The 26,256-nt window shown below is 40.8% G+C and overlaps 1 protein-coding gene across 4 annotated transcripts in view; it reads right to left on the bottom strand.

Moving 5' to 3' along the window:
* tnk2b (tyrosine kinase, non-receptor, 2b) overlaps positions 1-25,383 on the bottom strand; it is a 56,824-nt gene extending 31,441 nt beyond the window's left edge. For 2 of the 4 annotated variants that reach the window (XM_085253388.1, XM_085253390.1), the window contains exon 1: positions 1,129-2,519. In XM_085253388.1, coding sequence (XP_085109514.1) covers positions 1,129-1,209 — 81 coding nt within the window. In that variant the 5' untranslated portion in view covers positions 1,210-2,519. Of the gene's footprint in view, positions 1-1,128; positions 2,521-13,678; positions 13,920-25,165 lie in introns of those variants that run through there. The other 2 variants (XM_085253389.1, XM_085253385.1) reach the window with 2 other exon arrangements.
* Positions 25,384-26,256: the final 873 nt, after the last annotated feature.

Here is a 26,256-nt window from a genome sequence, read left to right as displayed (position 1 = left end):
TACAAAAAAGGGTAAAACGGTGAATTACCGACCTGGTGAACTTATTTATCTAGCTCTGAGTTCAGTGATTCTACACATTTTCTTCTGATGTTGAAAACATTAAAAAAAGGCAACAGAGATGTTTCACAATGGTTTGATGTGGAAATTAAACGGCCAGCCTAAAAGCCAAACAAACAAAAAAAAGAGTCGGGCCTTCACAGTATTTGTGAAATAGTGTGTGTGTGTGTGTGTGTTTGTGTGTGGCTTTGCAGAATAGGTGGGAGGGTATAAAATGTCATAGTTTGCCTCTCACCAACCTCATTCTGCAGCACTTCATCAGTGACCTCATGGCTCTGCATGCAATAACTCGGCCTCGTGTGTGGGCGAGAAGCGCCGTGTGTTGTGCGTGGGTACGTGGTGGCTGAGCAGGGCGCTACTGACATACATGAGTAAAAGAGCTAGTACTGTCTGACAGATGAATGAGCACTTTGGGAGATCTATGAAGTGGAGTTATGTTCGCACAATCCAACCAGACTTTTTTCCCCTCAGCAGACGTATGTCTTGCCACAGGTGTTACTAAGAACAATGGCCGTTGTAATATTGTGTTTCAGCAAGCCGGGATAGTGTGACAATGAACACGCAATGCCACTGAAACTAAAGTAAACTTAGTGGCATCCAGTAGTTACACCTGTCTTTGTTTACCCCTTATGCTCTGACGTGTCAAAGAGTCTGTTTGGGGGAAGGAAAAAAAAGCTTATAAATTTTCCACATTATTTAACACTAAAAATGATGGACCACCTTGATCACCTGATTAGGTGCTAAACCATCAGTACGCAAACTGACACGAAGGGAAAAAGGATGCTGAAATGTCGGGAAACCCGGCCCGACACTGACTGAGGAATGAAAGCCATGTCACAGGAAAACAGCTGTGTACATTCACCAAAGTGTTTTGGACATGACACGGCCAGTGTGACACTGAACAAGACAAGATAAATGCTCACAATGGCAATGATTTGAAATACAGAGACACCTACGAAAGCATAAATCATCATTTCATTTCCCTTTGACAGGTTCATACTGCTGGCTGAAATTAGTCCATTACCTACTATTACCTACTACTGTAAAATAAAGGGAACTGCACAGGTCTACCTCTTCATCATCGCTAGGCAGCCTTTGGTAATCCGACTCTGTTGTCTCCTGCAGTCTCTGGTATTCTGCCGTCTCCCCCATGGTGGAGTTCTGAGACCCAGCCGGTACCTGTTCGGGTGCTACGTGTCCTCAAATAGCTGCTGCTCCAGCCCAGTGAGCAACCCACACACTCAGTCGGTCAGTCAGCTCGCGTCGACATCCATGCAGGAAGACAAGTGCGATATTCTGGGCGTCGTTCACGGAGCGGCGTTGCATTATTCCGCAACGCCTGGCACAATACGTCTTATTACTCTGCTAACTCTGCTGTCACTCCTGCATCCAGTAATACCACCTTCATTGTCTTCATCGTTTAGGTTGAGTCAGCATTCGTTTAAAATGGCTGGACAATGAGTTCTTCATTTTCACACCTTTGTGACAGGAACTGACTAGTCTCTGAAAACAAAGCAGCTAATCCTCATGGAAACAGTTTTCAGAAGTGTAATTGTGCTGATAATCTGCAAACAATACTTCTTAATACAGAATGAATAACTCAATTCAGTTCGTGCAGGCAGGAGTAGCTCCGCTTTTGAGAAGATATACAGAATGCAATCCTCTTGAACGGTCTGTCCTTTTCATATGTCAGCAGCATTAAGAAGCTTCTGGGGTGTGAAAATGATCATTCAGAAGTCATTCAGCAAGGATTATTGTCCCTCAGACAATGAAATTCCAGCCTGGGTCCTTGGAGTTGCTGCAGTCAAGAGGTGGGAGTGTTAGGAGGATGAAGCCAAGGTGTGGCACAGAAGGTGAAAAGTCTAACAGGCTCCGCTTGTATCCTCACATCAGCTTCTAACCTCAATCTCTCTCTTGTGCTCAGTTGTGCTCATCTCTGCTGTCACTGCCTGCCTCTCTCTCTCTCTCTCTCTCTGACTCTTGTTCACCCTTCCTTAATGCTGACGCATGCTCCTCATATCCAGCGACGGCTCTCTCCGTTTCCATTTCCATGCCCCAGGCACTACCATGACCAGCTTACCTCCTCTTACTTATCGGCAGTGAAAAATCACAGCAAGCAGTGGCAGCGGTCGTCCGGGTGACGTCTTTCATATTTCACCTGAATTAGCTCCTTCCTTCTTTGTGTGGTTTTTTATTCATTCCAGCGGCTCGGCTCTAACGATGCCGACTGAAGTCTGGGAGCATTTTGGACTCTGCTTTGTCCTAAATGGACTTCCTGATTGCTCGGTCGATGCCTAATCCCTCGCCTGTTGTTATTGTTTTTCCCCCCCTCCTCTCCTTTCGAGCCCTAACCCTCTAACCCGCTTTCCACACGCTTCCACTTTTTTTTCCCCACTCGATGATTTGGCGAGTGGTCGCCTCTTCTATTACCGTGGCAACATCAACCCATCCCACCTCCTCCCCGCTCCAGTGTTCTGTAGCCACGGTGATCCACTCAGCTGTGGTCCTGATAAAAGCAGCCAATGAGAATAAGTCAAGCCAACAGGAAAGGGAGGGGGAGGAGAGTGTCAGGCGAGAGGTGGAGAGGCGGAGGGAGCCCTAATGAGGAGAGTTAATCTTCCCTCTGAGAGGGAGAAAAACATGGCCATGCTGCTTTGTCTGTGTTTGTGTGTGTAAAGCTCTCCAGTATAGAGGACATCCAAGCCATCTGGACCTTGCTGTGTGGACATCTGGGTGAAGAGGAAAATAGAATAAAAGAACAACGCATGTGCATCTGCGTACGCACACACGACACTTCCCCATCGCTCCAACTGATGCCATTGAGGAAAAAAAAAAATCTTTAAAGCACTCTGGGACAGCACAGAGTATTTGTTTACGCATGCATGATCTCCTCCTCCCCTCAGTCCATGTCACTCTTTATTCCTTCCACTTTCATATCCTTAAAACTCGCCCCTCTTTTGTTTTGCCTCCTCTCGCTCTCTTCTCCATCTCCGACTCCACTCCAGTCCTGCTGATGTCCTTAGGCCAGTTATTTACAGCCCACTGCACAACATTCATTTTTTGCTCTCATTCCTCCACCTCTTCCTCTTTTCTGTGATCTGGTCCTCCGGAAGCAGACTTCTGCAAATTTGAGAGGCACGCAACACAACACAGCAGTGGAACAAAAGCAGCAAGACTGCGTAATTGAAGTTAAAAAATTATTATTTTGGTCAATATTGACGTCACCATGACGTCACCACTTTTTAAAGTTAGAATTTGTCAATTTTCTTTTCTTTTCTTGTTTCTCGCTCAAAATCTAAATCCAAAATGTCGTGGTTTACCTTACTTGCATTAGAAAAAAAAATTGCAGAATAAACCTTTTATCTCGATTATGTCATTTCCATTATTGCTGGAAGAGTAGAACTGAATATAAAATCAATTATCAGCCGTGATATGCGTACGCCTCCAAAGAAACACATGGTTTGCGCATAATTATTTCTGCAAATGTAAGTGATACGATTTGGATGCACACATAATACACAGTTACACACACTGTAGGTCAGCGATTCTGCATTTATTATAAATCAGGTCCTCAGACACCTACTGTGTCCAAGTTTTTTGTGTATTTATAGGGCAGTAATATCAACTCATACTCTAGCAGTACATGCTGACCTCTCCTCTTTTACCCCTGCTATGGATTCGTGTTTCGTGTTTTATTATTCCATCCCTCTTACAGCTCAATCTTAAATGAAACCTCTTTATATGAATTTACTTTTTTAGTGGAGTAAAAAATCTCAAGAGCTTTCAACCTTAATGGCCAACAACATTTCTTAAAAATAGTCATGACGGGTGGGATTTCACAGTGTTGCATTGCCTATGATCTTAACAACATTCTGCACGTATTTGAGAACTGAGGTTACCAGCTGCTGTAGTTTTGAAAGTGAGGATTTTGACTGCTTAGCAGTTCAGAGCCTGGGAATTGGTCTGGAATGGATGGAGGTTAATTCAGCATCCAGATGCCAACTCCTGCAATACATGCGGGTATGTTTGTTTTCCTAAAGTAAGGAAAGTCTGCCCTGAAAGAAAGATGTATGGCAGCACAGGCTTCTCTAAAACTGTGCTTCAATGGTGTTTTCATAGAAGTTAAACTAAGCAACGCAGTATCCACTGATTAATACCCACTCTGGGTATTGGATTTTCAAACTGTGGGTTGATAACAAGCAGGCATCCATACTTTCCACAAGAAACTCAGACTGCAGGTACCATTTAGTTATGAATGTGATTTTTTAAGCATGTTTTACTTTGATACACATTTTTCTAAAATTCCTAAACAATTTTTCCATGCAGACTTTCACAGAGCGCTGAAGCGCACATTTTGAAATGGGGTCATACAGCGAGCCCTCCATCAGTGTATTTCTCTCTTTAAAGTGTCTAATGATACATTTGTCCATTCAGTTTCTAACTTTCTTGAATCATGTCAAACGTGTAGGCATACAGAACGAAATGAAAAAACCTCTACAGTGCAGTATAAACAACACAGCACTGCTGAGTAACAGCAGATACCTTTCCTGTTTATCTGAAATGTTTAACTGCATAAACTGTCCAAAGTAAGAGGCAGTGAAAGAAAAGTTGAGCCGCAGGAGAGACGAGAAAACAGAAGGGATCTGCGGTGAATTGAGGCCATGATAAATGAAGCGGTGCTGAGCTGCGGTGTTACGCCGGGTCACTGCTGCCCACCAGCTGCCCCCTGATGAAGTTAACACACTCAGTTATAGGCTGCTCCACAGACTGATAAGAGTGAAGGGCAACGATGAAGGACGCTGTGAAAATATTTTTCCGCACCAACCTGAATTTTAAAAAATCGGTTTGTAGCCGATGATAAGCACCCGTCAACCTTAAAAGTAGAGCTTTTGTTTTGCAGGAAAAGATTGCATTTTTTCTGGACATGTGGATAATACAAAGTGCATTGCTCATTCACCAGCATCATCAGAATACACTCATCTTGTGTGTGTGTGTGTGTGTGTGTGTGTGTGTGTGTGTGTGTGTGTGTGTGTGTGTGTGTGTGTGTGTGTGCGCGCGCGTGTCAAGGGGGGACAGAGCTGAGCCTGTTAAAACATGTAAACGCCTTCTCTGTCCCCGTGATGGAGAGCACAGCAGACAAGCTGTGGGTGTAATGATAAAGTGTTCCCAGCCCAGGCATCGCAGCCTGTTTAAACCTACCTTTAAGAGACTGTTAAGCATCCTGAAAGACTAAAAGGACTGCAAATCCTGGGTCCCTCCTCTCTTTATGACTGTTGGTGGGTAGGCTTCAGGCTCTGGGGGCAACACTAAGCTTTTCAACAGGAGCTGGATGAAATCCCCAATGTCTACTCCTGATTGTGGGGCTTGTATGGTGGAAACATAATCAGGGTAGTAACTGACAGTATAGCTCTGGTGCACTGTATGAGTGTGTGAGTAATATAGTGGAAAGTATTACATTTCTTTTGAATTTGTATTATATTTATTATTTGCATGAACAGATGTCCAAGTGATAGTACCTATCCAAGTCATAGATAAGCTAATCTGCAGAATAGTTTCTGAATTAGTTACAGATTCTAAAAAGAACGACAGGTCATCAGCTATCAAAACTAAATGTATGGCTTCAGTGTGTCTGCATCTTATCATTAAAAAAAGTCCATGTGACTCATAAAACCACTTTTACTGTCAGACTAAGATTTCTCAATTATCCGGCAGCCTTCACCTGAAATGTATCTACCTGCGGTTCAATGAAAGGGATACCTCTACTTCTACCTCTGTCTCAGCCTATTGCTAGCATCCTCCTCAGCTTGTCCTCCTTCACTACAACAACAGCTTCTCTCTGTGGTCTTCCTCTTTCCCTTCTCTCTGGCAGCTCATTCTTCAACATATTTAAATGTTCACACTATCTTGGTTTGGATGACCCCAGGTATTTAAACTGACCTACCTTCACCACCTCTGCTGCTTCCATCTTCACCTTCCCATCCACCTCACTCTCATTCACACACATGTATTCTATCTTGCTTCTATTAACTTTCATTCCTCTTCTCACCATAGCATAACTCCACCTCTCCAGGCTCTCTTTTACTTCAGCCCATCACCATCGCAAACAAGAAGGTGCCCAGAGCTCATTCCTGATGTAATCGCACCCCCACCTTCAACTCATCCGTCACATCTACTGCACACCTCACCACTGTCTCGCTATTCACACGTTCTGCACCAGTTTCATATACTTTCTCTGCCACTCTTGACTTCCTCTTTCAATAACACAGTTGCTTTTTCTACGACAGTGCAGCGCCTTCACATTACCTCTCTTTTTGTCTTTTCAGAATCACCGGCAAACAGCTCAGACAAAACATGACCCCTTATTTCTATTCCTCACGATTAATTAACTGCCAGTTCTTGCCGGTTAAAAACAATCAATGCAAGACAAATAAATGAATGATCACATGCAGCAAAAATTAATTAATTAATTTAAAAAAATTAAAAGAACACAGGCTAACAAGATCTTCTTTGCTGGCTTAGTTCCCTAATATCAGTATATTTTTCCACCAACAGACCTATTGTCTGTCAAATGGTCAGTGTGATTTCTATTCTCCACAATAAAACACTGAGTCCTGACAAAGAAGGCTTTTACCTGTAAAGGAATACTAATATTCTAATAATGAATTACCATTTCAAAGTTAATTCTTTAGACATGCAACGTGGGTTAGTGTTACATTGTATTACAGACCTGTTTCTTCTTAAGGTCCCAGATAAATTCTGCTTACAGCTAATTTGGGTTCCCAGCAGTAAGAAGCACCCATGTAAGAAGACATTTGTCCTTACAGTAAATGGCAGCGACGTCCACCCACCCACAACTTCTCATCAGAGACCAAATCTTTTCCCCTTAAAAGATGACTTCAGCTCACTGACTGTGAAAACCACTGTAAATCCTATGGTATGATTCACTACTCCACGATACTAAAGAAGAACTTTGACTGCTGGCTCTGCTGCTGCAATGCTGAGTTCACTGCTGCTTGGAAAATGTTGATTCAGCAAGGACCAGAGAGGAAGCTGATGAAGCTATGGCCTGGGGTGCCGACAGTGGATATGTGGCACAGTGGCTCCGTTAGCATTTTTATTGTTTTATAGTACAATCTTTACCTGTAACACTGGTTTAGATCCACCTGGTTATTAGGGGTGGAAAAAAAAAGAAGTTTGAAAGCATAATTTGCTAAATTGCAATACATGTTATCACAATACTCAGCATATTGCAAAATATTAAAAACTGCAACAATATCATATTGTCAGTGAAGTGTCGTGATAACATCATATTATGGTGCGTCTAGTGATTCCCACTTGTTTTCTCCCATCTATGAACAAAAGCATCTCTTCTCTCTCAGTAAGCCGTCACCACCGGCCGCTAACTTGAGTTTCGAGCAGTAAAAGTCTAAAAGTGGAAACTTAATGAAAATGGTGTTCTTGAAATATGGCCTGTCCCATGGCCTTGACACAGCAAACTCACTGTTAGGATCAATCGCAGCTGGGCACTGATTCAAGCCCTTTAATGATTTCCATTCACTCACAATATTTCATAGCTGTCATGAGAAATATTATCCTCAACAAATCCTTTCTAATCACCCCTTTCGTAGAAAGATTTCCATGTCACATGGATCACGGGCGAGCAGGCATGCTCAGTAAATCCACTGCGGACAGAGGTGTGTGCATGTGGGAGAGCGATGAGGAGACAAAGACTGAACGTGTGTGTGTGAGTGTGACTGAGACTAAGAGACAGATAGACCTCCAAGCTTTATAATCCTCAGCTCTCATGTTGTCTTTCTGGGAAGTGTTAAAGGGGCACACGAGTGCGCGTGGTGTTTGCTTTCCACTGTCCCATCAGCCCAAACAGCTGGGATTTAAGAGGGTCATTTAAAACGTGCAGAACAACACTGAAGGCCAGATAAACCATGTGCATCCTGTTCTCTACTTCATGCATACTTCTGACCAGGCATACACACGTTTAGAGTAACTCAAGCTGATAAGGATGCTAGGTTAGGACGATAAATAAGTTGTGATAGAATTTAACATGAAGCAAATACATATTGCTTTCACAGAGCCTCCAATTCTTTTGAAAAAACAAAGATAATTTTTACTCCCACAAACACACATGTTATATTTTGCCTTGTGAACATTTGACATGGTACTGAAACTCATAACTTTAACCTCCTTCAATAGTTTTTCCCCTTCCTCTTTTCCCCCCAATTCCATGTCGCATGTCTTAGTTTCACATTGGGTAAATCTGAGCTTCCTCTTCCTCTTCACTGCTGTTTTTCAAAAGTAATGTTACTACCAATATTACAATCAGCATTTTTAATCAAATAAAAACGCTGCTGCAAATAATCATTTAAGGAAACGTCTATAACATATTCACAACTTAAGATCAGAATTCAGGTTTGTGAATGTAAGTAAAAATTCATGATGACTGAGATTTAGCTGTAAATCTTCATGGGTGTGACTGGGACACACAAAAATAAAAAGGAAATAAAAAGGAGGACAGGATCAGAGGGAGCAGAGAATGGGTCGAGGTTCTCGGGTCTCACTTAATCTGCATGTGCGCATTTGTGCCAAGGTCATAGGTGAGGAAGTATGCATACCACCAGAGGCTAAAGCGCTCAGTGCCATCTGGATGCCTGGCCATACATCATGCCAGGGGCTTTGACTGTGTGTGTGTGTGTGTGTGTGTGTGTGTGTGTGTGTGTGTGTGTGTGTGTGTGTGTGTGTGTGTGTGTGTGTGTGAGACATTGAAATGACACCAAACATACCAGCTCATTCACAGCCTCAGCTCACATGCCAGACAAGGCGTTCACAGAATGCAGATCCTAAGTTTTAGTTTAAGCTGAGCCGTAACGTTAGACAACATGGAAGATGATTAAATCGATCTTTCTGTTACGGAAACTACAGTACAAAGTTTCAAAATTTACTGCTTCATTGAATGCACTTGACACACTGTAACCATTATCCTTGGCTAATAATTAAGTGACAATTTATTATTACTTAATCCATTTGTTTTTGTTTTCATGAAAATGTTATCGTTTCCAATAAACAAAGGTTTTAAATGTATTTAAAATATGCATTTTATGGTCAGCAGTTCAGAAGAATTAATAAATTCTCACTTAATGAGAGCCTGAAGTCAACAAATGTCATCTTAAAAGAAAAACATTTAATTAGCTGCATATCCACTGACTATTCATCTATCAATTCTTTAATAAATGTCCTACAACATTTAAAAATGCATTAATCCAAACTAAATGTCCTCTTTTTAAGCACGACATGCTGGCGCTGACGTCACTTTTCTACTTCTAACGTGTAACAAAGTGCTTGGATGAAGCCATTCGGTTAACTGAAACCATACGGTCTGCTTATCATTTCTTCCTCAGGCCACAGGGGGGCAGTGTGAGACAGTGACGGAAGTCACTCTCAAAGCATTTTTGTTTGTTTTGTTTTTGAGTTGTTGTACCTGAAAGTTCTTCTTTTAAAGACAGTGTGAGGAAGAAAAACAATACTGACATGACTTAATTCATATTTAGCCATCCATATATTTCAAATGCTGCTTAAGTACAGACAAAACTCACTAACATTAACACAGTGTGTTCACGTGTGCATGTCAGAAACACATACAATAAAAATTACATATACAGTTTTCATCGAGATGATGATTTTCGGGATATTTCTGACGACAGCACAGATAATAACTAAACTACAGCAGTAGAAACAACAATAGATGACAGATTATTGCTCAAACTCAGATGTTAATCATTCTTAGCAATGTCTGTCTGCAGCTGTGAAGGATGCAATGTCTTCTATTTTTAGAAAAACAAAACCACCCAGCCTAGAACGGATGTCATGCTTATCCTTTAAGTTGGTAAAGATCACAGGTAAAATACCAGCTTAATGATTTCAACTGATACACTCACCAAGGCCTCACAAACAAGCTCACACTAAGGACTGCAACATTACCACAACATTACACCTCTAACATTAAAATAAATATATAAAGATTTTTTACAAAATATCAAAAGTTTCAAACTGTCATCTCTGTAAAAATACTTAAGAGGACATATTTAAGCAGTGTGAGATGTAGGCTTTGTCAAGGACCTGTCAGAAGAATTGCATCATCATGTGCAATGAGTGTGGGTGTGTATGGTCAATATGTAAGCTACTCTTCCAGTCCCTCTGATCAGGAGAGTGAAAGATAAGGAACACAACCCACTCTATACACTGCAGCCATGTGTGCGTTTCTGTGTGTGACGACAATGTGAATTCTTCAGTTCGTATTATCACATGCAGACTAAACTATGTATGCCTCAGTTGAAACTAATACAAACCCAGTAACAGAAAAGTTTGGATCCTGTGTAAAATGTAAATAAAACCTAAATAAAAACTTGCAAATCTCATAAACTCATATTTTATTCCACGCAGAACAAGTCAAATGTTTAAGCTTAAAAAATTTACTATCACTTTGAATTTGATGGCAGCATCACGTTCCAACTTTTTTGAGACAGGGCCATGTTTACCCCTGTGTAGCATCCTGTCTTCTTTTACCAGGAGTCTATAAACCGAGGAGACCATCTGCTGGACTTTTGGGAGACGAATGTTTCCCATTCTTGTCTGCTCAACAGTCCTGTGTCTTCTTTGTCATATTTTAGATGATAATACTTTTTTTGATTTTCTTTTAAATGTTTCCATTTTGTGAAAGCTCTTGGCTGCACTTCGGCACCCAGACTCTTCTACCAGCTGCAGTATATGAGGGTCGGGATTGTCTTGCTGAAACATGCGAGACCTTCCTCGCAAAATACATTGATTGGATGGGAGCTTTGTTGTTTTAAAACCTGTATAACCTTATGATGTAACTACAGCCCAGCCCGTGCAGCGGTATATGAATGACTAACCTCGTATTGTGGATGGATTATCTCAGTTGTTCTCCTGGCTGAAGTTTGGTCCTTTTACAGCATCCTGCCATGCGATTACATTTGTTCCTGACCACCGAGAACACTCACGGTAACTTTTATCGAGTGGAAAAAAAAGTTAGCTTGTTTATATTATGCTAACGTAGCTGTGTTGCTAGCGGTCACGCAGCACATCATTATATACCAGCTAGCCCAACTTCAGTAACCCTACAAACGTTACTGCTGTTTAGTTTTCTGTCTTCATTTATGCTGGAAGTGATAACAGAGCTGTACGTTTTAATTTGTTTCCAAAACCCCGCAGTCAGGACATGCTATATTGTATTTAGATAGAAGCTAGCGAGCTAACTCCCTGCTAACTTCTAACTCCGTTAAATGTCATAAATTCCGTTTTCATGGATGCCTGGATGTTAAACTCAATTGTTACACCTGGTAGAGCAGAACGCTGATCATTTTATTAAAGATGAAAGACTTTAGACAGTTTTTCAACTCTCAGTAATGCCACAGTGATCGTTTGATATATGGACCTGCAGCGGAGTTTAGACCCAGACACGGCTAGTGATGTCAGACTGAACAACCGGATAGAAGTCGACTTCTTGGTTCCTGGATGCCCTGAAACTTCAGTGATTAATCCTGTCACAGGTATGAAGAAGACGAATCAAATGAAGATGAAGGTCAGCACCCTGACGTTTATCTTTTAGAGACTGATTTCAGATTATAAGAGGCTCAAGTCTTCTACCCCAGAGCTGTGCGACTGTGTTACCAGTGTCACAAGGTGATCTATTACAGGGACACTTAGTCAGGAAACCCGACGCACTGACAACAGGCCGGACATACAATACACCAGGAAGTCACAGACAGCACGCCAGTCCTCAGGGGGTCTGGTAATGTAATACTTGTAGATCAGGAGAAGAGAAGGGATTATTAAAAGAGCGAATGGTGAAAGGAAAAGGAAAAGCCAGAGGAGGAATGAAACCAACAGCGGGTCATGTGACAACTCGCCTGCAGGTAGTTGGACTGAGAAGTGGAGCGGGGGTGGGAGTGTATGGAGTGCCAGCCGGATGTAAGTTCATGGTTAGAATAACACTGTCTCACACCCACAGGCGCACACACTTTGACTCCCAGAGGCTCCCTTTCCTCCAAGTTCTTCTCTGTCAGTCTGGGCCCCAAAAGCCCCTTCAAGCATTCAGAGACACTCCACAAAAAGCACACTCACTGATCACTGCTACTATTCTGGGAGCTTCCGCTTTACCTCTCTGCTCCAGAATAGAGTAGAATATCCATTTCTAGACGTCCACATGCTTACTCCATCTCTGTCCACGTCTCCTCTGTCCTTCTGTTGAGTTTGTTAATCAAATCAGGGCCACAGAATCACTTTTTTGTCAGGAACTATAGGATACTTTCTTAAGAGCATCACAAGCTATCTCTCCTCCACCTCTCATTCTCTTTAAACAGATATGGGATCAAAAACCTCATTAACTTCAGGCCTCTTTGTTGTTCCATTAGACATTTTACTATGTAAAGGAAACCTAAGGCAGGTGATGGTTTGTTACACAGAAACATCTGGAACACGACAAAAAGATCCGTTGTGGAATCTTTTTTTCCTTGTAGGTGATGGTATCTATTTACTGTCACACTAAAACGCATCCTAAGCTGCCACCGGCTGGTCCAAACTGACCAGTAGGCCTGGCCAGACGGATTCTTTCATGACATGAACTCGCGAATCTCAGCAGAACCCAAGTGACTCGCAAAATAAGGCACCAAGTGGAGTTTCAGACAAGGAAATGTGATGTTTTCAATCAGTTTTACAATCAGAATTCATCTTCTCTCCTTATCCATGAACAGGACTCGAAACAGTGCAGTGCTGTTCTACACGCACGAGCCAAGAACACTCCAGTCCCGAATCAAGAGAGTGTGAATGCACACGTGTCATCTTAATTGTGCGTACAGTCTGCATTGCTTATAGTCTGCCTCTGATAAAGAAACACCAAACCTGACAGCAACATCCAGTTGTTTGGCTTGTTTTCATTAAAGCAAAGAACAACTCAACCATAAGAAGTATTATTATTTCTCTTTTTGCTGAGTTCTGCAGACACCTGCTTGGGAGTGTCTGGCAGGCATCCTGTGCGTGGGTCTGTGTTTGTGGCAGTGGAATACAAGGGTTTCTATTAAAGCCACCAGTGTGACTCTCACTTCCTCCTAACTCTACCTCATCAGCTAAGAATTCTTATTCAGTGGCTGCGACCAGAAAAACAAACTAAGCTGGGACGTGACCGATCCCTTTTGGTTACACAAACAAAAGCATTATGAAACAGGAAATGGTCAGCCACATCTATCTTCAACTAAAACACACACGCACACTTAAAATCAACATTATGACCACTGATGACATTATCTGAGGAATTTGATCCTTTTCAAAAGGTGAATAGGTGAATAGACCTCCATGAGTTGGTGACCAAAGCAGAGTCAATGTTTGACATGACCTCATGTTTGCATAGTGAGCACATACACACAGACACAGCGTGTCAAAAAGACACAAACATGTGAAGTGTTGAAGCAATGTACACTATGATGAAAACTAGGCATAAAAACAGTCACACCCAAATGCAATGGGCACTGCAATAGTGCTATAGTCTAAGATACTGGAGGTACGAGCAAATACGTGCACTGAAGTTTCTTACCTGCACTATTTGACCCACAGAAACACGGTTTTCTTTCCAGTGTTGGCTCTGTCGTTGTAGATCCTTCTCTCAAGTTGACGAAAGAAGGTCAAACGCATACAGACGAGGGCCCCAATCCATTGAGGTGAGATTATGCTGAGCTACAACTCTGTGGCACTGCAGGGTTAGTGCGTCCCTACATGATTTCATCTCCATCCATTGACGAAACCAGACCTTGGAGTTTTTTCCTTGCTGAAGTAGCCTAAAAAAATATATAAACAAACAAAAAAAGGGATATGCTTCAACAAGTTTTGACTTCATTAAGCATTACAAAGAGTCTGAATGTTGCTTAAATGCAGATGTGCTGTATTTGCATGAAATGTTACTAGCACTAGCACCGTGGATGTTTGTGTACCCTCAGAGCTCCCTAATGTAGCGATGCCAGAAAGAGTTGTTAGCCGAGTTGTGAAAACTCAGGAAATTACTTAATTACTTACTTAAAAATTTCTAGGTATACGGCATGAAACAAAGGTTCTTTCATAACTAACAAATAATTTATTTCAGGACGAGTTCGTTTTTGCATCATTACGCTGCCCTGTGTCCACTCTAGAGCTGGTTCCACAGTTCTTCTTTTGGCTGCTCCCTTTAGTGGTCGTCACAGCGGATCATTTGGCTCCATCTCACCCTACTCCTAGTACTCTCCAGGCAGCTTCATATTTAACATCCTTTGGCCAATATCCCCTGTCCCTCCTCTGCACATGTCCAGACCATCTCAGCCTTAACTGTTTAACTTTGTCTCCAACCTAAGCCGTCCCTTTGACGTGGTCACTTCTGATCTTTCCACACATTTCTACCTTCCAAGGATCCAAACCTTGACATCAGCATCAACCTAGCTCTCTCTCTAGCTCACTCTCTCTCTCTCTCTCCACAGTAATTCATCACTATAGCTATGACGAGGAATTATATGTGGGCCAAGACTTTACATTTGTGGGTAATAATAAACCTTTACATTAGGAATTTTCCTTCCCAGGAGCATTATGTTTTAATTTTGAAAACATAATACTTAATGACAACTTTGTGGTTGACTTGATTTATGTAATGGCAAATTTAAAACACATTTATTACCACTCAGCACAAACTTTAAGAAAATGAAAGCCTATTTCACTGAAAATGAAACATCTTCTAAGGTGAAGCTGAAGTCAAACTCTTTCCAACAAATCCACCCACACACATACATGACCAAACAGAGTGCTGGCACCAACCTGAACTGAGTTAACATTCCCTGATTGCAAAACACCGCACGCGGTCAGACGAATTAGATCTTTTTTTAATGACTCTGCAAAAATACTAATGAACACAATTCTGGATCTATCAGAAATGATTTAATGGAACTCCAAAACAGAAGCATGAGCTTCTTCCCCGCTGAATCAATACCTAGAGCAGTCTACTACCGGAAGCAACTTCCAATGTTGGACATGACTTGGCATTTTTCCAGACCAGGTCTGGGGGCTGGGGTAGGAATGCCAGAGGGGCCCTCTGCAGGAGAAGGCAGTATGAATGAATAAAATGCGATTCACACAGACACATGAGGACACAGTCCACCCACCACCTAGTAAAGTAGCTGACTGGAGCCTACAGTGTCAGAGGAGGAACACCAGGCTATTCTTTTTGCCTGCATGTGCCCGACAAGCAACTCCTTTGTCTCTGAGAAAACAGACCCCGTATGTAACTGTGGACACTGCAACAGAAAAGTAACACACACTAACCACATACAAGCTCATAGGCGTGAATTGTAAACAAATACGCACACTCAACAGTCTGGCAGCTTTTAAGTGATAAATAGCCACGGGAAGGTCAATTATTTATCTTTGGTGTCAGGGGCTTGAAACAGTTAGCCACTCATTTTTCTATTGACAAAAAAAAATTGTAAAGTGCCAGAGGGCAACATCGCACCACCCCAGGGGACTTTACATTTTTGTTACGCAACAGGGAGAAGCTAGTTTATGGCTGTGGCCCTCAGCCTGGCATATAAAGTCACACAACCACCACCCAGTCTCTAGAGGGTGCGGGAACGGCCAGAAATAAACTGCGCACACACAGCCGAGCACAGAGGCCACTTATAACATCACAAATGCACAAGAGCAGCAGTTCTTGTGCCTAACTGAGGTGAGAGGACCAACTACGGAAGCTTCTAGTATAAACAAAAGAGGTTTTCTGTTCACTACTTAATGACAGTCAATTTAAGTTGATTTGAAGGTACAGTTAGAATTTTTTGAGATTATTCGAAAGAAAAACTGGATATTGTACCTATAAATATACTTTGTTTAGTGTGTAATTACATCTTTCAACAAATTGATGCATTGTTATGAACTTGGAATTAATCCATTAAAAATGCATAGGAGCGGCCGCTGGTTTGTGGAAGCTGCCATGTTGCACCACCATCTTGAATACACTGGTCCCTGCTGTACCAATAGCGTTTTATTTATGTATCTAGAGACTGGGTACATACGTAGTACGCCGTATAAAGAGCTAACAACAAGCCAGTTAAAAACAGCAGCAACTGGTTATAAGCTAACATTATACCAGCTAAGCTAATATCAGGCTTAAGTATCCTAAAAATCACATTTCTATTTTTTTGTCCTACAGCGGCCACCGTAACTAGGACAACACACTCTAATTAGGAGCAGTAAGAAAACAGAACTGAAGCTGAACTGTGATTTTTTACACACTGTACCTTCAAGTTACCAAATTAATGACTGCCTGAAACAGAAACCCTTGTAACTTTTACAGCTGACAGAAATTTGTCTTTTTAAAATCACTAGGTCAGATATTTTAACTTACATTGTAACCAAATACATGAAAAAGTAACACACTCAAATTAGCTGTTAGCAAATGTTAGCATGTCAACACAAAACTAGGACGTTACACAACAAAATCATTCCTGCTAGCCTGGACATTTTCCACAGTGATTCATTAGCACAGTGATGACAGCGTCTGGTTCAAAGTAGCTCTACTGCTAACCCTATTAAAATCTTCTTAGAAATGCTAGAATGGCTAAATACTCTTAATCATTTATAAAAATTTGACTTATGACCCGAGAACGATCACTCAAACATTCTGAGATAGTGACTAACTGGTGAGTTGAACATGTGATTGACCACAAGTTAAGGCAGCTATCATTTTTGGGTAGTGTTTTGAAAAAGGTTTATTTTTTATTTTATGTAATGGAAGTTAGCATTGTGGATGAAATTGTATATCAAGTTAATACTTCTGACTCCATTGAAACAAATCTTTTGATCCATTTAGGCACAAACAATTGTTCTACGAGCTTAGTTATAGTTAAGCACTAAATAGCAGAATGTAAAAGTAAGCAGAAAAAATGAGCTAAAATGTTGTCGTAGCACTTAACTTTAGTACATAAATCTTCCCATTTAATAACTCTGTGTTTTTACATAAGCTCATAATTAACTGGGATTCGACAGGCTGAATAGAAACGCTGCTTCTCCTGTCCTTTTAAAGCAGAGTCAGTGCTGATTCATGCTTTATACTGTCAACAGTAAAGCCTTTCTTTCATGCAGACTCCCCCGACTGATGAAGTCAAAATGTCACCACTCACCAAACAAGTGTTTTGAGCTGCATCATTTATACAGACTCTGACACACTGACAATAGAAGCCTTTAGTTTTTATATACACACAACCTAAAAATGTAATTATACTCCTGATACAAGCTTCATGTAAACTACATTAAAATGTAATTTAATTTAAATGAAATTAAGCTATTCATTTCATTAAGCTTCAGGAAAGCTCACACACTTGGACATATATACTCCCCTCTGGACAGAGCTAAGCTGCAGTTGGGGGTCATGTGATACAACACGGGAGGCCAACACTTTCTCTGGCAGACAGTGAGGAAGAGGAAACACTATGAGGGGTTTGGAGTATTGAAACCATTCTATCTTTGCTATAGGAGACACTACAGGAAACCCAATACTCTCTATTGCTGTCACACGCACATACATATCTTTAGTGGGTTTTGGAACATATGCTATAGTAAATCAGTCTCCTCCCTATGAATAGAACTGATTAAAGCATGTTCATGTTTAATATTTCTGTTATTTATGGGCTGAATTAATAGTCAGTCATTTGGATTTGGATTTTCTTTTAGATTATAAAGACTTTTAAAATTTTTAAATAAATGGAATTTTTCCAAAGAGTCAGTGTTTACAGTGTTGACCCTTCTTCATAACCTGTGCAACTCTGGCATGCTGAATATCAGCTTCTGGGCCAAACCCTGATTGATAGCAATCATTTCCCTACAGCGCTCCAAGTTGATCACAAATTGTGGGCTTCTGGTTCTCCATCGACTTTTCAAGGACTGACCACAGATTCTCAATCAGATTAACATCTGAGGACTTTCCTGGCCATGAACCTAAAAATGTCAATTAACATTAATTAGATTCCGGGTCTTTTGACATAGCCCTCCACCATGTTGGAAAATGTGCAGATTGTCACCATACTGGTCCTGGATCGTCAAAGGTGTTTTCTGCATGGTCAGTCCTTAAAAAGTGGACAAGGAAAAGCTGATGTACTTCAAGTGCTAAAGCAGCAAAGTGTAGTGAAAGTGAAACACAATTTGTGCTACTGTCCAAACTTTTGCAGGACACTTACCAACTTAGACAACCACAGTGACTGCTACCTTTGCTGACTAACATCTTGTACATTGGCATTAGTACTTTGTTACTAACAAGCATAATAAAGAGCCCAAATTCAACTCACTTTCAACATCCCTCACACCTACCCCTGTCTAATGCTAACATTAATCTAGTAACAGTGGAGTACGTTACAGCACCAGGACAGTATATGAGAACCAGACTAACAACAAACTGCATACCCCATGATTACTGAAGAAAAAAAAAAAAAACGCATTTCAGTTTTCATGTGTTCCTCATTTCTGGCATATTAGACTAAGATGTGACGCACTTTTGCTACTAAATACTTTCACACCAATTCTGCTTTTTCTGTTTGCGATGACAGTGTTACCCTTTAGCAGCAGTCACTATAAAAGTCATATGATTGAAAAAAGAAATGGAACAATTCAAATTCAACAAGCTTTGTTGTCTGTGAGCTGAGAAACTGCTGAACAATCAAGCTGACTTGAAACACCTCCCTGCAGAAAACTTCTGGCTCACTGCCTTCAGTATCTTATCCCCATCTGCCATTCTTAATTACCGACTCGGACATGCAGTCTAAACTACACCTTGCGCTACTCTGAGTCATCAAGTATTTACTGAGATTTTTTATTCCTCATGCAGGAAGGTGGCACAACACCCATGTAGACTCCAACATCCTGTTAGGGAGCTGGCACTGAACACATTTGGCACCGTTCCTGCACTAACTGCTCGCTCGGCATCGAGCCAGTACTGACAACAGCTTCCTCTTAATCTGTTTTACCCATCCAGTCCTCCATAGCCATGCCGTCTCTGAGCAGCGATGACCGATTCAATGCAAACATCATTAGTTTAAACACGTCGACAAGACCCCGTGTAGAGATTTCAGTCCAAGCAGTGAATTTGTTACGTCATTAAGCAGGCGTTTCTTTGACACATACACACAGATGTTCAGTGACAAAGCGTGGGACTGGATGCTGCCGAGATCAGTTACAGCTTAATTACGTCTACAATCGTTGCATAATTAAATATTAAACTAAATTTATTATTTTTTTATACTTGAATGTCATCCTGGAACTAGCAATTAAGATAAACACTTACTTCTGACCTGGCAAATTAAAAGTTAAACAGGACCCATTATGCTTATTTTTAATCACATAATTCTAGTCTTGAGGTCTATTACAGTACCTTTGCATGATTCATAGGGGTTGGAAAAAAACATACATATATCCATACAGCATAGTGTTTTGTGTGGCGATATTGTATCATTACAGAGACACCAAATGTTGATATCAATTTTTTTTTTAATAAATTATTCTGTGCATACTATGAACGCAAAGGCTCACCACATGCTCAGATCCTTAAACAACATTAGCCAAACAACACTGGCCACACTTAGCGTGACAAAATGATCTCCTTATTCAGAGCAAGGTAATGACTCAGTCACACAAGTGAAAATAGGACAGCAACCCTTGGACTCTCAGAGAGATTATCAAAGGTTTGCAAATAATTGCCATCTAATTTATAAATACAGACTAATGCCAACATCAACATGTTGGCATTAGTCTGAATGAGTCTTAAAGCACAACTTTAGGGGACTCGGATCAACTGGTTGCCATCTGGTTGTATTCCAGTTATACTCCTATAGAACAGGAAGGTTGCTAAGTGTAATTGTAACTGTGAAATGTGAATTTCTGTCTATGTAGACACCAGCAAACGTGATTGTCGGCCAATTATCAAACTTAATTGCTTTATTATCAGAAACAGATTGCATGTAATTGCCAACTTGACTTAGTTCAATCAAAGACTGATCGCAGACCTATAGCAGACTTTGTCTTATGGCAACATTTATGGCAGGTTTCAGCGACAGTGTCGGTAGGTTTCACGATCTCATTTTGCAACAAAGCATTATTTTATTAGATAAAATCGATATTGACAAAGTTCAACTTTGAGGACATAATTTGCAGTTGATAAGAGGCGATAAATTGCAATATATGTTATACTTAGCATATCATAAAATATCACAAATTGCAATAATATCGTATTGTGACAATATTGAACAATGAGGTGTGTAGTGTTTCCCACCACAATACATTTTCTTATACTTGATGTAGATGCAGCTCGTCAGCGCTTCCAAAGCCTGAAACTAGCCGTTTTGGCTCCTCTGCTGTTAAGCAACTATATTCTGATTAGCTACCCTGAAAAATAGTAACTTACAACATCCCATCAAATGCCCATATATAACCAAATATAAGTAAGTGTTGTTTATTTATAAAACACCTTTCACAAACAAGGGGTCACAAAATGCTGTGCACTAATTAGAGTAAGGAGAATTAAATGCGATAAAAATAACATAAAACAAGTTGACATACAGAATACATTAAAATCAGTTAGTACCAACAAAAAGCGGATTAAACAAATAAGGTAAATGGCATCAAAACCTCACATTTGAGAGACCAGCCACGTTAATTTTAGTTCTTTCAATTTCTACGCCCAGGCAGCTGTACAAATGTGTCCTGTCTGTTACTAGATCAGCCCCGAGGGAGAAGAGCATGACTGATTTTGTGTCAGTTAAAGGTATTCATGTCATATGACTGCCATCCACGTCCTACTAGTTTAGTAACTAACAGAACATCCTCAAAGTAATTAGATGAGAAACTTAACAAATAACAACACAACACGATACAAAAGCAAACTAAAAGGAAAAAAGTATTTAAGTTTATCAGCTGCTGAGAGCATGTGGATCTGCAAAGCACAAGGACTTTCTCATCAGCAGAGCATAAAACAATATCAACTTACGTGACAGCACGTACATATGTGACACCATAGAGTAAAAAGGTACACTCAGTGGGAGCCAGGGTTTGATAATATCTTCTTCAAACAGTGTGTGATGCTACAGAGTTGCCTGCAAGTTTGAGCATGTTAAAAGTGAAAGCAGCTGTAGCCAAATTTAAGCCAGAGGAGTGAGGAGGTCAAGGTGCAGGCAGGAGATACGAGGAATCATAATCTTCTCTACGCAAATTATAGTGTTAAAGCATAACTGTTTTTTTAAACTTAGTTTTTGGAGTTAATGTGGTTTTGCTTCATGCAAATGTAACTGAATATGTTATAGTACGTGTACTGTAATCAACTGCACTTATAATTGCAAATAGCAACCACTGAGCAGTGCTATGGAAAATGTGCAAGCCATACTGTTAACACCAGTCATGGTGTATTAATGGAAAGGCTTTACAGAACTAGCTGGAGTTGGATTTTTATACCCAATCAGCTGTGCATCTCCTTCAGAAAAACCTCAACTTTCACATCAACACGAATCAAACAGGTGCTATGTGCAGTAACAGACTCAGTGTGTTGTAAAGCTACACATATGCGGTCGGTAAAAAAGAGAGCCCCAGCTTGTTCCATCCATCCATCCGCTTATCCTTTTCAGGGTCGCTGGAGCCTATCCCAGCTGTCATAGGGCGAGAGGCGGGGTACACCCTGGACAGGTCGCCAGTCTGTCGCAGGGCCAACACACAGGGACAGACAACCATTCGCACTCACATTCAACCTAGTGGCAATTTGGATTATCCAATTAACCTGTCCCCACAAGTTGCATGTCTTTGGACGGTGGGAGGAAGCCGGAGTACCCGGAGTGAACCCACGCAAATACGGGGAGAACATGCAAACTCCACACAGAAAGACCCCGGCCTGATGGTAGAATTGAACTCAGGACCTTCTTGCTGTGCGGCAACAGTGCTAACCACCCTGCCACCGTGCTGCCCCAGCTTGTTGTATAATAATAATAATAATAATAATGTGTGAAGGCCACAGTTATACTGATCAAGCAACAGTTGTACCACAGGAAGTCTGACTGAAACTGCAAGGGTGACTCTAATCTTCTCCGTGTTGAACAAATGCATCTACGATCTAAAAGAAGCAGTTTTCGCACCATCGCCGCTCCTTTTGAGTCACCTTTATTCTGACTGGCTGCATGCCGCAAACAGGATGTAGTCACAGCCAAAGCATCCAGGGCAGTCTGAAGTCTAGCTTCTTGGCTAACTGGAAACTGAACATTTTAATATGGTTTTTTTCTGATAAATTTTCATTTACCAGCGAATGAATGAAAATTTTAAAAAGAAAAAATGAAACACCCTTCAAACATGTTATTAGTGGTTTGTCCACCAGAGGGAACTTTTCCCTGTTGGCAGCAGGTTTAGAACAAGAAGTTAGACCGTGCATAAACAAGTAATACGTGACAACAGGACAAGTTGATTTTTTAACCTAAATTGTGTTACATTATTTCAGTAAGGACTAAATCCCTAACAAATTTTAGCAAAACTGTTTCATGTGTCTGAAAGAAAAAGAAAAATCCCCAGATATTGCTATCAGTCTTATGTATCACTCACATATCGCCTGTGAGAAAATAAGAAAAACCATAAAAAGGATAATGCGTTTTTATAGTCAGATGTATATTAAATAAGAGTTCACACTCATGATTGATGTGACATCCAATGACAACAATAACAGATGTCAAAACCTGACCTGGACTTTGTCAGCAGACAGAGGCTCATTTTGATTTTACTGTCAAACCATTAAAATCAATTGGCCACTAAAAAAAAAAAAAAAAAATCACTTATGTGCAAATGCCTTGCATAATGCTAAGCATAAAGCTATAAACCCTCCTCACAGGCTACAAAGATAATGACAGCTATTACAGCAGAATGTGTGCGATGTGACAGGCGTGTGTGAGCAGTGCAGACATGAAGCCTACAGAGTGCATCTGCAGTGAAAGGACACATAATGGAGGTATCGCGTGTATGTGTTTTGTGGTATGCAGAGGCCGGGTCAGCTGAGGTTAGATTTACAGTGCAGAGGGTAGCGAGCTTTGTTCCGCTGCCCTCAGGCCTCCTATCCGACACCGGGGTTCATCATGTGTGCACGCATGTGGGTGAGAGAAAGAAGCGGAAGACGGGAAGATAATGTACAGCAAGTGGGAACAAGAGCTGAGGCTGAGCTGCATAGTTTCACTCTGTGAAGTTCAATGCATTTTTTCTTTTTTACTCTTAAGGGTTGGTTTGATTGACGAGACGAGAGAAGCCGTTTCAACATCCCATAATGAAACTGTTCTGTCTTGATGGGATGACAAGACAACCATCCGTATGGTATGAGGTGGCAATGAATGATTTTAGGCAGGGGTGTCAAACCTAAGGCCCGGAGGCCAGAATTGGCCCAACAAAGAAGACACGAATCTGGCCCACTGGATAGCTTTCGGTAATGTGAAGGAGGGCATAAAATTGTAACTGTATTTTCATGGGTTTTACAGCTTTTCCTACTAAAGATAAGGATAAAGACATCCCCGGTGACGTCCATATGACACCAAAGTAATTAAATAAATGATAAATAATGACAGAAGTGTTATTGTTTTTTCACTATGTACCAGCAAAGGCACATACAGCCCACTTTGATCTTAAGTGGGCCAGACTAGTGAAAGCCTCCTTTACCTCATATCTTAATATAGGAAAAAGAATTACAAGTTCAAACATGCATCTCACTTTTTCTACACATTTAATCCCCAAGTTTAAATGTGTAGAAAACAAGTACTGCTGTAATAAATCAAGGAAATGTGTCAGCACAGCTCCTCACACTTAAATCATAAGAAATAAATGTGCAAAATTCAAGAAAAAGTTCTGGCAGCTCTGTATACCTATTACTTCATTACTTTATTTTAGTAAGAATGGCTATGAGAGATGTATTTATCAGCAGGAAAAGTGATGAAAATACAGTTAAAAGTCAAAAATGTATGCTCTGCTGTTGAAATTGCACTTCTTTGTCTTATATTTAAATATCTCAGGGATTAAATGTGTAATCAAAGGTCTTTACACTGACTGAAAGGGGTGTATCAGTGGTTCGGCCCACTTAAGATCAAAGTGAGCTGTATGTGACCATCAATGTAAAACGATTTAAGGACCTATGGATGTCATGAAAACACTAAATTATGGAACATCTTTTGGAAGAATTGTGTTTCACTTCTTAGGAGCATCAATGCCAATGTGCATCAAAGCTGAAACAACTTACTAAAGACACTTTATCACGGTTTTTCCTTTCATTTGCCGCGCGCCTTATATACAAGCAAAGGGCTGGAGGATGTTTGCGGATCTTATTTAACTATTTGAATGCATTGGCTGAAATCCCTACACAGACTCCTCATTCTGGACTGTGTAATTATACATTTGCAGTGAGTGTAGGCTTTGATATCATGTGTTGCGTGACTCCTTCACTGGTCAGGTGTGCTGTATTTATCCAAGTCAGAGCCTAAACAGAAATGTTTGTATCGCTGTGTAAGCAAGTTAAAGAGGCAGAAACAGGTCAAGTGCGCGTATAGAAACACACTACCTTTAAGAAAAATAGACATTTTATAGACACTTGACATCACCTTTTGCCTTTTTCATACTTCCATGTGACTTGCTTCAGTAAAGAGGACCTGTTAGGCTAACTAAGCACACCTGGGTGCCCTCCTCGCCTGAGCCTCTGCCCGGACCCTGAGACAGCTATCCGCATATAAAACTCACGTACATGTACAAGCTGGTCAGGTTGGCCCCCTCTGTGACCTGCGTTGTTGCAACTAAAGTGCTCCGGGCTTTCACAACAGAGACTCACAGCAGCTCTCACCTGCTGCCTCCTTCCCGCCACCAAGCCTATTTAACCGGCTCGCGTTGCATTTGAGGACCTGGACAAGTGGCCGTCTGACAACTAAGTACTTGAACTTTAACTGCGACGCTAACATTTCCACAACTAAATGAAGACTGCAAGTAAAGTTTACTACTCTGTTAGTCACTTCTGTTTAATGAGTGCACCTACCTGTCAGTCTCGGTTCCTGTCACCTTACGCTCCTGTAGCCCTCTCTTTAATATTACTATTATTTCATTGATTTGGCCTCCAAAAAACTTTCTACAAATGAAGAGGTGCTGGCATCCCCGAGAGCTCCTTGTCCTGTGGAGTGGATGAAGCTGATGAAAGTTTGCTGAATGCTTACACAGCAGCAGTATCCGAAATACTGCCCGGGTATGAATGCAGAGGCTGCTGGCGTCGGTTCTGCGCTGTCCTTGTACAACACAAAGATCTTCTATACGTTTACCGATGGATAACTCCATTAAAGAACAGTCATTGTTTCATTTATCTGAATTTATGTGTATTTATTTATTTAATTTATTTGTATTTGCATAAGGAGGCATTTAAAATATATATTAAAATGAAAAAAACATGCAAAAATACGGAAGGCTTTATTAAAAATAAATAAGGTCCAATTAGTCAACTGATTGTCTCATTCATGATATTTTAATTATAGAACTGAGGAAATAGTCACCTTGCTTGCTCGCTCATTAATTAGCTGATAAGTATCGCTTCATAACACAGTCATGCTTTACATTATTATGGCATACAATTAAAAATGGCAGAGCCACTAAAGGCACAGTGAGGAGTGCCTGATCTATCTATCTATCTATCTATCTATCTATCTATCTATCTATCTATCTATCAAGTTATGTTTCAAGCGATCTGCCAGTCATTTCCCTTTTTTACTAAAGCACTACATAGTGTTTCATTTTTGTAGGTTGGTTTGTTTCACCACAGGAATAAGTAGCGAAGTGAGACGTCTTTTATTTTCTCATATCTCTGTTGCGCATTCACTTTGTCATCCCACTCTTAAAGAAATATTCTCCCATTTAGATTTTTCATGCTACCACCTTGCTGACAGTTGTCTCTGCAAACTGAAATGAAGCCTCTGTGGACGTGTTCAGATATTTCACTTACAGAGATTCCTACAAAGAACAACTGGGTGTATTTAAAGAGAACAACAGGGATAGGGAATGAGGTAGGACCTCTAGCTCCTGTTCCCCTTGATTTTATACCCTGATACAATTAAAAGCTGCCAAAGTCATTAGAAGAATGCG

The sequence above is a fragment of the Mchenga conophoros genome, linkage group LG18 (genome assembly GCF_057382185.1).
Source record: "Mchenga conophoros isolate Kocher_MC1m ecotype Shallow Benthic linkage group LG18, M_conophoros_male_GT1.1, whole genome shotgun sequence".
In the NCBI taxonomy this organism is placed as follows: domain Eukaryota; kingdom Metazoa; phylum Chordata; class Actinopteri; order Cichliformes; family Cichlidae; genus Mchenga; species Mchenga conophoros.
The sequence above is the reverse complement of the archived record's forward strand: the minus strand, read 5'-3'. Positions and strand labels throughout refer to the sequence as shown.